Source organism: Gorilla gorilla, chromosome 1 (assembly GCF_029281585.2).
Source record: "Gorilla gorilla gorilla isolate KB3781 chromosome 1, NHGRI_mGorGor1-v2.1_pri, whole genome shotgun sequence".
In the NCBI taxonomy this organism is placed as follows: domain Eukaryota; kingdom Metazoa; phylum Chordata; class Mammalia; order Primates; family Hominidae; genus Gorilla; species Gorilla gorilla.
The window spans coordinates 56,144,188-56,158,802 of record NC_073224.2 but is presented as its reverse complement, the minus strand read 5'-3'; the positions used below and the strand labels follow the sequence as shown (position 1 = coordinate 56,158,802).

The following is a 14,615-nucleotide window of genomic DNA, read 5'->3' as shown; positions in this document are numbered from 1 at the left end:
AGCCTTCTGAGTAGCTGGGACTACAGGCACGCGCCACCATGCCCAGCTAATTTTTGTATTTTTAGTAGAGACAGGGTTTCACCATGTTGGCCAGGATGGTCTCCATCTCTTGACCTAGTGATCCACCCGCCTTGACCGCCCAAAGTGCTGTGATTACAGGCGTGAGCCAACACGACCAGCCGTCTTCTTTAGATTTTTGTTTATTGTGCTCCAAGGTCCATTGCAAAATTAAAAATTTTAAATTTGAATAGCAGTTTTTAAAAAAGATGATATAATTGTGAAACTTTCTATTTTACAGATTATCTACAAGGTATGAATTTGCTAAATAATCCACTGAAATACATATTCTATAATAAAATATAATTTTAAAAAGTTTTACTGTTTTGGCTTATAGACTATTAGGGATCTGGTGTTCAGCTTACATGGTCCAACTAAATCTTGGAACAAATATTTTATCTTTAGTTTTATACAATTCTTCATTAAAATAAAGAGGTTAAATCTGATAACTAATTTAATTTCTACTAGTGATAATGTTCTGCTTCTTTTTTTTTTTTTTTTTTGGAGACGAAGTCTCACTCTGTCGCCCAGGCTGGAGTACAGTGGCTTGATCTCGGCTCACTGCAACCTGCGTCCCAGGTTCAAGCAATTCTCCTGCCTCAGCCTCCGGAGAAGCTGGGACTATAGGCGCAAGCCGCCCCACCCGGCTAATTTTTTGTATTTTAGTAGAGACAGGGTTTCACTGTGTTGTCCAGGCTGGTCCAGAACTCCCGAGCTCTGGCAGTCTGCCCCCCTCAGCCTCCGAAAGTGCTGGGATTACAGGAGTGAGCCACCATGCCCGGCCAGTGCTCTGCTTATTTTCTAAATAATCTAATTGGACTGTAGATCCAAGCATTTGCTTTCATATAATTCTAGTAAAACTTTAAGCTATACCATCCAGAGAACTCAAATAATTAGATGTGTCTATAAGAACAGAAATTCAAAACAAATAATAAATTGTTTTAATCTTACTGGTTGCTTTCTCTGCCCATTTTCATCTTTACAAACCAGAAGGTCGTGAATTTTTTCATTATATACTTCAAAGAAGCTCATTTCAATGTGATAGCTGACCTAGTAGGAATAGAAACACAGCATATAATTTATTTTAATGTTTTGCAAATCATATCTGTGGTTAGGAACTAGTATCCAAAATATATAAATATATAAAAATATCCTACAACTCAACAACATAAAGACAAACAGCCCAATTTTAAAATGCACAAAGGACTTGAATAGACATTTCTCCAGAGAAGAACGTACAAATGGCAAACAAGCACATGAAAAGATGCTCAACATCATTTCTCAGTAGGGAAATGCAAATCAAAATCACAATGAAAAACAACTTCACACCCACTAGGATGGCAATAATAATAATAAGTGAAAACCAACCAGTGTGGGTGAGGATGTGGAGAAACTGGAACCCTCCTCCATTGCTAGTGGATGTAAAATGGTGTGGCCAATGTGGAAAATAGTTGACAGTTCCTTGAAAGGTTAAAAATAGAATTACCAGGCCAGGCACAGTGGCTCACACCTGTAATCCCAGCACTTTGGGAGGCCGAGGTGGGAGGATCATTTGAGGTCAGGAGTTCAAGAACAGCCTGGCCAACATGGTGAAACCACACCTCTACTAAAAATACAAAAATTAGCTGGGCATGGTGCCGGGCGCCTGTAATCCCAGGTACTCGGGAGGTTGAGGCAGGAGAATCGCTTGAACCTGGGAGGTGGAGGTTGCAGTGAGCTGAGATTGTGCTACTGCACTCCAGCCTAGGCAACAGAGCGAGACTCCGTCTCAAAAAAGAAAAAGAACCACCATAGAAATTTGGAAATTCCACTCCTATACATCCAAAACAATTGAGAACAGGTATTCAAACAAAAACATGCACCAGTGTTCACAGAAGGACTATTCACAATAGCCAAAAGGTATAAACAACAACCCAAATGTCCATCAACTGATGAATGGGTAAACAAAACTGGCAATATCTGTACAATGAAATATTAGTCAACCATTAAAAGGAATGAAGTACTGTATGTGCTACAGTGTAGATGAACCTCAACACATTATGCTAAGTGAAAGAAGCCAGACACAAAATATCACATATTGCATAATTCCATTTATATGAAATTTCCAGAACAGGTAAATTCATAGAACAAAAGCAAACTAGTAGTTGCCAGGGATTGGGAAGAAGGGGGAATGGATTGTGACTGCTTAATGGGTACAGGGTCCCCTTTGATGGCAATGAAAATTTTTTGGCACTAGAAGTAACAGTTGTACATTATAAATGTACTGAATGCCACTGAATTGCATACTTTAAAGTGGTTAATTTGATGTTATGTGAATTTGATCTCAATAAAAAAATTTTTGGCTGGGCGCAGTGGCTCACGCCTGTAATCCCAGCACTCTGGGAGGCCAAGGCAGGTGGATTACGAGGTCAGGGGATCGAGACCATCCTGGCTAACACGGTGAAACTAAAATACAAAAATACAAAATACAAAAAATTAGCCGGGCGTGGTGGCGGGTATCTGTAGTCCCAGCTACTCAGGAGGCTGAGCTAGAAGAATGGCGTGAACCCGGGAGGCAGAGCTTGCAGTGAGCCAAGATCACGCCACTGCACTCCAGCCTGGGTGACAGAGCGAGACTTCCTCTCAAAAAAAAAAAAAAAAAAATTTAATATGAATAACAACAAAAGTCCTTGCATTTCTTCTTAACTTCTGCATAAGGTTCAATTCAATCCAATAAGCATTTCTTAGGTACCTACCTACTGCGTGTTTGGCTTTAGGTTATTGTCAGGACATAAAGAAGTATAAGACAAGATTCTTGCTCATGAGGCTAAGATCTCAGAGACATATAACATACCTTCCAATAGATAAAACACAGCAATAGAAAATTAATTAAGAATCAAAATGAGATGACTATAAATATGACTAATCAGAAAAGGGAAAATTTAGGATGGCCAGAGAAAAGGGAAGGAGTAAATAGAATGTGAAGCATAAGAGACAGAGTAGATTGAACCAGAAAGAGGGGGTAGGGCATTCTTGGGCAAGGACAGCAGCATCTGTGCATCGCATGTGCTCAGAATAGGAAAGACACCCTGTAGGTTGACATTTGATCTGGTAAGATGGAACCTTAAATCAACAATTCTTCCTGATTGGGAAAGAAAGCAATCATTAGATTAAGTGGGCTGAGCTTCTCCTCCTTTTGACTCTGAAAGATACAGTGCAGAGGCCAAAAAGGGGAAACTTTGCTTCCAAACAGCTCTTCTGACAATTAGGGCATGGTTTCCTTATTAGAGAAATAAATTTCATCCACTGACCCAGAAGTGAGTCAGCAAGCATCTAACAGAATTGGAAGCTTCAAGGGAGTGTCAAAGAGATTTAAGTTCAATTCACCAAATATTTATTGTGCCCTACTAGGTACAAAGCACTCTTCTAGGAGCTGTGGGAAAATATGAGATGAACTGGACATAGTTTTTATCCCGAAAGAACTCAGAAGCTAATTGGAGATGCAATACACTACATGAGTAATACAAGGCAGAACATAGCTGGTGTCATGAGAGAGAAACAAAACACTTCCAAAGAGACCAGGTATAAGGGAACACCAAGTAATTATAAGGTCATTGACAAATGCTATGAACAGGGATGGGGGCTGTCAGAATTCAATAAACACGTAATAATGCTTATTTTATGTAAAATAGTATTTTATGTTATAGAGGCTCCAGGAGGACTTAGAAATGAAAATGTAGTGTGGGAAACAAATTGGAAAAGGTAGCTGGGGCCACACTGGAGAGGTCCTACTTTTTTCTTCTCCTCTGAGGCTCCTGCCATCATGCTCACTATACCACCTTCTATTACCCCCATCCACGTACTATTATTCTCTACCATCCTGGCTAATTCCAAAGTTGATATAACCACATTTAGTTGGGCTCACTATGTGCCAGGCACTCTTCAAAACCTTTTGTATAGATCAACTCATTTAATGCTCACAACAAACCTATGAGAAAGACATTGTCAATATCATCTCTATTTTCTGTTCTGAAACACAGAAAGACATTAAGTAAATTGTTCAAGATCATATTTCTACTGCAGTGATGAAGCTGAGATTCAAATTCAAATAATGTATCTCCAAAGTCCATGCTCTTTTTTTTTTTCTTTTTTTTGAGACAGAGTCTTGCTCTGTCACCCAGGCTGGAGTACAGTGGCATGATCTCAGCTCACTGCAATGTCCGCCTCCAGGGTTCAAGCAATTCTCCTACCTCAGCCTCCCGAATAGCTAGGATTACAGGCGCCCACCACCACACCTGGCTAATTTTTGTATTCTTAGTAGAGACAGGGATTCACCATGTTGGCCAGGCTGGTCTCAAACTCCTGACCTCAGGTGATCCGCCTGCCTTGGCCTCCCAAAGTGCTGGGATTACAGGCGTGAGCCACCATGCCTGGCCAACCAGGCTCTTGGCATTCATTACACTATGTTATTCAATGACATAGTCATTCCACGCAAAATCTGAGCCTCCTAGTCCTTTGAAATCATTCCAAAGACCTTTGCCTCCACTACACTTATCTATGTCTTCCTGGCTTTACCTTCAAATTACTATCCCTCTAAGATCTGGAGAGCCAATAGAGAACTCTGCCCCACAAGCCCACAGCTTTCTCTTATGCCCACTAAACTTGGACTTGAATCATATTTCATCTCATAGTCTCAATACCACCATATTTCTATTGATCCCCATACTCCTCCTATTTTCAATTTAATTACTGGGAATGAGAGGTTGAGGGTAGAAGAAGACAGAGGAGAGGCAGTATATCCACAGAAGAGACAGAACTCATCAGTTACTCAAATCTACTTTTCCTCTTGTGATCTCAAAAAATGACATCGATATCTAATCTGGTTGTCCAACCAGAAACATTGATTTCTCTCTCCCTCATCCTCCATTTCCAATAATCAGCAAGTCTTACCAGTTATACTTACTAAGACAGTCCTTCATGAGCCAAGTTCTGCAGGCCTTTCTAGTTTATTCTCCTTTTTTTTTTTTTTTTTTTTGAGATGGAGTCATGCTCTGTCACCCAGGCTGGAGTGCAGTGGCGCGATCTCGGCTCACTGCAACCTCCATCTCCCTGGTTCAAGTGATTCTCCTGCCTCAGCCTCCCAAGTAGATGGGATTACAGGCGTGTGCCACTACACCTGGCTAATTTTTGTATTTTTAGTAGAGACAGGATTTCACCATGTTGGCCAGGCTGGTCTCGAACTCCTGACCTCAGGTGACCTGCCCGCTTCAGCCTCCCAAAGTACTGGGATTACAGGCATGAGCCACTGCACCCAGCCTCTAGTTTCTTCTCTTATCACTTTCCACCCTCAAATTCCATGCTCAAAACACAGTGAACAATTTATAGATTCCCAAAGGCTCCCTACTTTTTTGCTTTCAAATCTTGGTACATGCTGCTCCCTCTCCCTAGAATGTCCTTCTCCCCTTCTTTACCAAGCTAATAATGCTATGTATCCTTCAAAAATAAGCTCAGCTGCTCCTTCCTCTGAGAGAATGTCTCCCTCCAACTTTATATGTTCTCACTTACATGTTCTATTAGAGCATCTACTTTAGTTTGTTTAGCATTTAATTGATTGTACTTGGCTGTTAACTTATTTCTCCCACTACACTCCTTTGAATACAGGCACTGGGTCTTTTAACTCCACACCCCTAATCTAGCACGATTTTCCCAATTTCCTTTATCATAAAAAATACTGGAGGAAAAGCATGAAAATTATAAAATCCCAAGCTCTACACCAGACCAACTGACTCAGAACCCCCAGAAGAGATTTTTAGCAAGTGTGTACATACACATACACATGCACATATATGTCCCTGCCAAGAATCCCCGGTGATTCTTATGACCAAGAAAATTTGAGAAAAAAAAAAATTGATCTAACAAGCTGCCTGGCAACAGCAGAATGCTCAGTAAAAGGTAGCTAAATGTGTAAATGAATAATTGAAATAGGAAGCAGTACAGCCTATTCAGGTGTAGTAGAGTGGAAAAAGCGTGGCTTTTGAAGTCAACTCTGGGTTCAAATCCCAATTTCACTACTCTTTCTGATTCACGTTGTCCAAAAGGTTATGCCTGCTGTCCTTAGTTAAGCTGTACACCTATCTGACTACAAAGACACGTATAACAGCACATAGCTACCATGTTTGTGAGCCTCTACGTATACAAAAAAGTAAAGCAAAAACAAGGGAGAAAAGACAGAAGAGATGACTTCACTATCACTGCCCACTAGGTGAAATTGATTCTGAATTTAGAATTTCCACCCTCCCTCTCCATACCACTGTTCCAAAGAAGAGTGATCTACAAATTAGAACTGATCTTCCATTAAGTATTTCCTTAGTGGCCATGACTGATTTGAACTTGATTTGACTATTTTCTGCTCTGAAAAGAAGCTTGCAGGTATTATAAGAACATACCTCTTGGGTTTGTTTTCTGGCTACTTGAGAAAAAAGATCTTCACAAAATCTTGGAATTATTCCTGGTTCTTCACTAAATCCCATCATCCTGAAAAATACATTATGAATAAGGGGGAAATAAAACTAATTCTTTTTTTAAAATTCTTTTTGGGGAAATAGGCTGGGAAGGGAGTAGGAAGCAAGTTCACTGAATCTCATAATTAAAAATCTGGACTCTGGAGTCAAATCTGCCTGAGTCCAAATCTTGACTCCAAGATATTTAACCTCACTAAACTTCAATTTCCTCTACTGTAAAATAGGAATAATACAACTATCTAATTCAGAGAATTGTTGTGAAAGAATATAAGCAAAGTCTTTAGCACAGTGTCTGGAATATAGTAAGAACTCAAATGCTGGGCAACCCACTTGGGTCCCCTTCCACACTGTGGAAGCTCTGTTCTTTCGCTCTTCACAACAAACCTTGCTACAAAAAAAAAAAAAAAAAAGAACTCAAATGTTAGCTACTGTTAAAATGCTGAGTATTTCCTTCTAGGACAGGTATTATTATCATAGCTACCATTTATCAGATGCCCCTCCACCCTTTTTTCTTAAGAGATGGGGACTAAGTTGCCCAGGCTGGACTCGAACTCCTGCACTTAAGCAATCCTCCTACCTCAGCTTCCCAAGTAGCTGAGACTACAGGTGTGTGCCATCACATCTAGCTTAGATGCCTTACTTTTAATTCTCACCAAAATACTTAAAAGATAACCTCTCTAGGCCTTAGTTTATGTAAAATATATAAAGTACAGTAAAATGGGGCCAACGATAATTACAAGATGAATTGTATCAAGGTAAATGTATAAACTGAAGCCCAGAGGCTAAGTAAATTACCCAAGTTTGCAGAACTGGTATATAAAATGGACGAGATTTGGGCCAAGATCTGTGTCATTTCAAAACTATATTCTTTCTATCACCCCCATGCCACTTCTCACAAAAGTATATTTAAACACTTCTGGATAATTGCATTTCCAATACAACTTACGTATATGATTTTCCAGAGCCAGTCTGACCATAAGCAAAAAGACAGGTATTGAAGCCTTCGAAGGCTCTTTCTAGGAGTGGTGCTGCTAGCTTCTCATAGACAGTTGTCTGGCTAGCGTAGTGAGGATGACATTCATCAAAAGACCAGAATGAAACATCATAAATAAAATTATAAACTTGTTTCATGTCAGGGTGTTCCACAGTTATTTCTTTCCCACTCATGAAGACTACCTGGGATGCTTTTTCAATCTTCTCTCTTGAAAGAAGCACAAAGAAAAAAATCAAGTAACTAAAATGATCAAGGGTATTATTCTCACAGAACATAATAAATACCTCAAAACTATTTAAACAATCTTCCAAGGCAAGATAATTCTTTAGTTTTATGTGGAAAATGCAGATAAGCAAACATAATTCTAGTGGGTTTCCAAAATATATTTCCTGTGGCTCCAGTGCCACCAAAGGGAAAATCCCAGATTTCTCCAGAAAACCTATCCTACTTTTACAAGATTTTTTCCTCTTTTTTTTTCTCTTGAACTATACCTTTTCCCATCCCACCTACTATAATCTACCTATACTCTTCATTCAAATCTACATCTTTATTATACAAATTTGGGGGGGTACCAATCTAAATAAAGCTGGCATAAAATACAAATATCTAATTTTAACAAACTCAATTGACTATAAGTTTCAATCATAAGTCTCTCTTGGCTACTAAAGATCTCTCCTCCTTCCTCTAGATTCTCTCCCTTAAAATCGTGAATCTTCCTGTATACCCTTTTTCCCTTTGAGACTTAGGTGGAAATCTTTCATTTACTTTAGATCTACAGAAAAACATCATCACTCCTTGTCTGGCTCCAGATATACACTCCCTCCCCGCTCCATCCCTGACTCTGAGACTGCTTTAAATCAGAATTTATTCTGGAAAAAACACCTGCCTCATCAATTTGACAAGTACTCTACCCTGGCCCTGCTTTCAAGGCTTGTCTGATGAGTTTGGAATCAGGCACTTGGTCCCTTACTAAGTTCAGTATAGTCCTCCATCTTGCATTTTGTCCCTACCAGCTCTTTCTATTGTTTCTCTTCCTATCATGGTTCTTGAGGCTCTATTAGACATTCCAATTCTCTCAAACCAACTCACCCTCAGTTCTCCCTCTTAATACTAACCCATTTGCATGAAAAAGATTCTACAGTACTGTATAACTTGCCTTTAACTACTGACCCCTTAGGTTCAAACTGGAGGTTCCTGCCCTGATGCAGTGGTCACCAAATCCTCTTCTAACTTGCTTAGATACACAGCTTCAAGTTAAACACTACTAACTGTGAAGTTTTTCACTGTCCCTTAAAATATTTTAAACAACTACATTAAAATATTTTAAAACAATTACATTTCGTCACATTCACATTTTGTCATGTCCATCTTTTCCAACCTTACTTTAATCTGTGTCTTTCCCACCCACAACCACTTTTAGAGATTTTTTGCCATCAAAATCAAATCTAATGTATCACTGCATTTATAACTACTATATAGTAATCGGAGACAATGATGATGATAATCACCACTCTGGAAAGGGTTTTGAAAGGACCTCTTTAGGGAGCCAGTAATTTGTTATGGCTCTTCTTTTTTTTGAGACAGTCTCGTTCTGTCGCCCAGACTGGAGTGCAGTGGCCTGATGTCAGCTCAATGCAGCCTCTGCCTCCCGGGTTCAAGTGATTCTCCTGCCTCAGCCTCCTGAGTAGCTGGGATTACAGGTGTGCAACACCATGCCCGGCTAATTTTTGTATTTTTAGTAGAGACAGGGTATCACCATATTGGCCAGGCTGGTCTCAAACCCCTGGCCTCAAGTGATCCGCCTCCCTTGGCCTCCCAAAGCGCTGGGATTACAGGCGTGACCCACCACACCTGGCCTGTTATGGCTCTTTTTAAGGGATAGGTATAACATTCCAGCATATATTGCAGATCTGAAAGCAGATTTCATTAGAGACCTAAGTGACTTATTCAGACTTTTTAAAAGCAATATACCTAGAGAAACTTCAATATACAAAATATGGTGATTCAATTTTTTAATTTTATAGTCAGTGATCAAAAATTATCAACACACTACAACTAGACCTAAAGTTCTTTCTATATAAAAGTATTGCCAACAAGTTTGAAGATGCATGAATACACTGACCTTCCAAAGGCAGAGAGGAATTAAAGGTACATTACATGTAACTGCTTGGCTTTAGATTTTAAAAGGCATCACATACCTCTTGGTGAAAGGTCTTACGCGTACTGCCACTGTCACTTGACTATTCTCTACTTTTAAGGGGTCTTTTCCTGCAGAGGTGTTCTGAACTACAGTTTCTTCTTCGGGAAGAATTGTATTTTCTGCGGACCTTTCCTGTTTATTTGCAAGAAAGGAACTTTTTGGTCTTTGTTTAACTTGAAGGTTAGACATTCTATTCTTCAGTACTGATGGAGCTGGGCTCTTAAGCTGAGGCAGGCCGCACTTTGGTGTCAATTTGTGTTCTGTTGTACATTTTGTAGGTGTTCTTTTTTCTAAGCTCCCAAATTTATTTGAAGTTTTTGCAATTTCCTTCCCAATACTTCTATGATACAAGTTTCCTGTTCCCAACACTTTGATATCCAACTTGCTCTGAGTAGGTTTGGTTGTCAAGTGTCCTGATCTAACAACTTCAGTCTGACTCAGGGAAGCAATGGGTGGTCTATTACTTGAATACTTAAGTGCAACATTTTCATTTGCTCTACCGGGGGCAGAAAATGTTTCTTTGTATTTCTTATCAGCCATCATTTCAATGACCTGTGGATCTTCATCTAAAGGTACAGAAGAGGCAACAAAAGAGTTTTTAGCATTATTTACAATCCTTACATTTGTTCTACTTTCCTTAGAAACACCATTATTTTCTGTTTCACCTCCCACATTCAGTGTCATTTTGACAGAATCTATTTCAGCTGTTTTCCACTTTTCTGCAGACTCTGTTTTAGCACGACGTTGTAATGTAAGACGTGTTTCTGCTGTTTTTTCAGTTGTGTCTTCCAACTCACTAACAAGCAAAGATGATTCTTTGTTCCTTGTAGTTCTCCTCTGAAGTGCCAATCTACCTACAGGATTAGGGGTAAGGGGCATGTCTGCTGTTTTTTTACTGGCAGAAATAACATAAGTTCTATTTATGTCTCTGACTTTACCTGCAGATCTCAATAATGGATCATCATTTTCACATTCTGACATATCCGACTTCAAATGCAGCTTAAGTCGGCTACTGTGGGTGAGGGCATTCAGTGATGAACTATTTTGGGAAGAAGGAATATCAAGAATATCACCGCTGTTATTTCTATTATGAGTACTGTGTAATGACATTTTGGCAGACAGTTATTTTAAAAAAGAATGTTACTAAGACCCTAAGCTCTTCTTTGGACATTCATTTGATTTCCAGCCATTTCTTATGTATCCATTTCTGAAAATATCTGCTAAACTGAAAGAAAAAAAAAAGATTTAGATCACATAGACTACAAACAAGCTTTAAAAATATAGAGAGAACATCCCATTGTGTAAGTAAATTCCCAGAGGCATACATTACAATAGATCACAATCTGCAGCTCAGATACTGCTTCCAAGCAACTTCAGGCAAGTCTCTCAGAGAACTTACCATCATTATTCAACAAATATTGACTAAGTTTCCATGAATGCCAGGCCCTCTGATAGATACTGTAGACTTCAAAGACAAGAATACAATTCCCATTTCTTTAGTCTAGAAGAAATATACTGATAAGCCATATATCAGGCCAAATGTGTGAAGTGACTTAGAAGATGTAAAAAGTGCATGCCAACATAGATTTTCAAGTACTCCCAGTGTGGGGAGTGGGAAGGACTAAAGGAAACCCTAGCACCTAAATCAGAGTGTGGAGCAAAGTATTTTTATAAATACCTGCTACACGTATTTTTTTTTTTTTTGCCAATGTTCCATAAGAAGGTTTATTTTATTTTATTTTTATAAAAATATTTTTTTTGAGACGGAGTCTTGCTCTGTCACCAGGCTGGAGTGCAGTGGCACGACCTTGGCTTGCTGCAACCTCCACCTCCTGTATTCAAGCAAATCTCCTGCCTTAGTCTCCCAAGTAGCTGGGACTACAGGCGCCCACCACCACGCCCAGCTAATTTTTGTATTTTTAGTAGAGACGGGGTTTCACCATGTTGGCCAGGATGGTCTCGATATCTTGACCTTGTGATCCGCCCGCCTCGGCCTCCCAAAGTGCTGGGATTACAGGCGTGAGCCACCGCGTCCGGCCCATGTATGTCGAATACAGGAATGCCTATGGAGAAGATTAAATTGATTGGTGTCACGAGGCAGATTATTCCCAAGTACCACAGGCAAGTAAGTACGATAAGTACTGTAAATTAATTGTGTTGAGAAAAACCACGCAAGATTAGATAAACAGACAACCTGCCCTTTAGCAGTAAGACAACAAATTAGACAGAGGTGTATGTAAATATACAGCAACAATATCTATCAGGTATTAACGTTTTAAAGAAAGGGAACAGCAGTGACAGCTAAGAGACCTGGCTTTTAGTCAACTTTGTATCCGACTCCTTACAAGGATGTAAACAAGACTTTAAATTTGCATGCCGGGTTCTAACCTGTAAAATGACACTGGTTCAAACTATTGCAACGATTATTGCTATCGAGGAACAAATTAATGGAAGGTAATTTTTAAATGAGGCTTTTAAATTTTTACATAAATAACAGTCATTACAAAAAAATTATTCAGGTTATAAGCATCTCCCATCAACGTTTCAACTCAAAATACAGAATTTTCCTGTTATGAAATGAATTTAAAGGCAAGAAGAAGATTCTGGAAATTCTCTTGCAACTAAAAACCATTTGCGATTTGCACAAATCAATACGGTTTCTGTTTGAGGAGTTTCGCCATCAGATTTTAAAGAGGACTGGAAGGAATACAAGGAAAATAAGCACAATCCAAACCAAAACATCCGGTGATTCTGTTCTTTCTCTGCTAGTCATTACCAGGGGCTATGACTAAGAACTACCTCTTAATGCCAACCGACTCGGGGAGACTCGGGGAGAAGCCCACGGGCCGAGAGGCCCTGAAGTCCGGCGTCCCGGTCCCAGCAGAGACGCTGCCTTGCGCCCTTCGTTCGGGGACCCCTTCGCCGCCGACCTGGAATGCTGAGGAATTGAATGGGGGACCGGAGCTAAGACCACCCGCCCGCAGAGCAGTGGTCGCCTGTAGGGAAAGCGTCCGCACGCCCTCCCCAGTGCCGAAACTTCGCCCCTCCGCAGGGTCCGGCACCTTGGGGACCCCCTCGAGACAGTCCCCACGCCACTCACCACCTCCAGCGCCGGCTCCCCAGAAGGCCGCAATTTGAATGGGCGCCCCGCCTTCTGATTGGCTGCTGGGCGTTGCGTCGGGTGCGGCGCCTTCGCTTCCACCCGCCCCCCGGAAGTGCCGGTGGTTGGGCTCCGGTAGCCGTCTCTGAATACTAGACTCGCCCCACCCTCATCTCCCAGGCGACGCTCCCGCCCCTCCTCGGGTTCTGCTAAAGCGTGGAGCTTGGCCCCCTTTAAATCCGACCAGAGGAAGGGGCGGCGGTCGCGGGCGCAGCGGGCCCCTCGTTGAAGTGGGTGTCAAACGAAAAGCATGACAGTGACACTCTTGTCGATCTTTAATCTAAAAGAAGCCATTACATCGAAGACTTCACATTGTAAATGGATATTTGCCCCCAAGTTAATCATAATAATTAACTTTTCTAGTGTTTCCTACGCAAGGCGTTCACGTAGGAAATATGCTAAATGTCTTATATGAATTTTTAAACAGTCCTGAAAATCTTGTGAGATAAATATTAATGTTGTCCTTCGTTTACAGATGAGGAACTGAGGTTTAGAGTTAAACTTGTGAAAGATCAGACAATTAGCAGTGGCATAACTAGAACTTGAAGGTTCTTGCCGCCGTACAATGTAACTCCGTTTCAGTAAAAGTTCCCTTTTTTTAATTTTTTTTTTTTCTTTTTTGAGACGGGGTCTCGCTCTGCCGCCCAGGCTGGAGTGCAGTGGCCCCTGCAACCTCCGCCTCCCTGGTTCAAGCGATTCTCCTGCCTCAGCCTCCCGAGTAGCTGGGATTACAGGCGCGCACCACCACGCCCAGCTGATTTTTGTATTTTTAGTAGAGACGGGGTTTCACCATATTGGCCAGGCTGGTCTCGAATTCCTGACCTTGTAAGCTGCCAGGCGTGAGCCACTGCGCCGCCCAGCCCCCATAAGATTTTGAAATCTGAAAAAATATTACAAATACATTCTGAAAAATAACCAGATAAATGAGAAAGACTAGATAAATAGATATTGTAAAGCAACAATGTTTTTTAAACAGGCAAAAAGTACAGAGATATTGAAGAAGTATTCACTGAGATAGAGACCATAAGTAGCTCCAATTATATAGACCAACCAAACAGATGATAAAGTACTCATTCTAAATCTTACTCTAAAAATCATTCTAAAACTCAATTAAAATTAAGGTATAAGGAAACTATCAGAAAATAGAATATAATATTTATCAGGGTCAGGTGCGTGGCTCACGCCTGTAATCTTAGCACTTTGGGAGACCAAAGCAGGCGGATCACTTGCAGTCAGGAGTTTAAAACCAGCCTGGCTAACATGGTGAAACCCCGTCTCTCCTAAAAATACAAAAATTAGCCAGCCGTTGTGGCGGGCCCCTGTAATCCCCGTTACTCAGGAGGCTGAGGCAGGAGAATCACGTGAACCGGGTAGGCGGAGGTTGCAGTGAGCCGAGATCGCGCCATTGCACTCCAGCCTGGGGGACAAGAGAGAAACTCCGTCTCAAGAAAAAAAAAAAAAAAAGAAAAAAGTTATCACATCTATGGGAAAATGACCATTCAATTTAGAAACAAAGCAAGATATGTCAAAGAAAAGACAAACTCAAATACATAAAAATTTTAAACATATGTATAATTCAAAATAATAAAAATAAAATGTAAGGTAACTGGAAATATATATTAAACATGACAGAAGACATAAAGACCTTTTTCAATTTTAAAAGGAAAATAAGCTCATAAATAGAATAAAGCAAGTATTTTTTTA

At 40.4% G+C, this 14,615-nt stretch overlaps 1 protein-coding gene across 9 annotated transcripts in view; it reads right to left on the bottom strand.

Annotated features, from left to right (window-relative positions):
• The window catches only part of KIF14 (kinesin family member 14), a 68,379-nt gene extending 55,464 nt beyond the window's left edge, over window positions 1-12,915 (bottom strand). The window contains exons 1-7 of one of the 9 annotated variants that reach the window (XM_055367846.2): window positions 12,852-12,915; window positions 12,551-12,689; window positions 11,692-11,814; window positions 9,750-10,976; window positions 7,504-7,758; window positions 6,483-6,570; window positions 1,009-1,107 (exon numbers count right to left, since the gene is read on the bottom strand). In XM_055367846.2, coding sequence (XP_055223821.2) covers window positions 1,009-1,107; window positions 6,483-6,570; window positions 7,504-7,758; window positions 9,750-10,861 — 1,554 coding nt within the window. In that variant the 5' untranslated portion in view covers window positions 10,862-10,976; window positions 11,692-11,814; window positions 12,551-12,689; window positions 12,852-12,915. The other 8 variants (XM_055367874.2, XM_063709778.1, XM_055367847.2 and 5 more) reach the window with 8 other exon arrangements.
• Window positions 12,916-14,615: the final 1,700 nt, after the last annotated feature.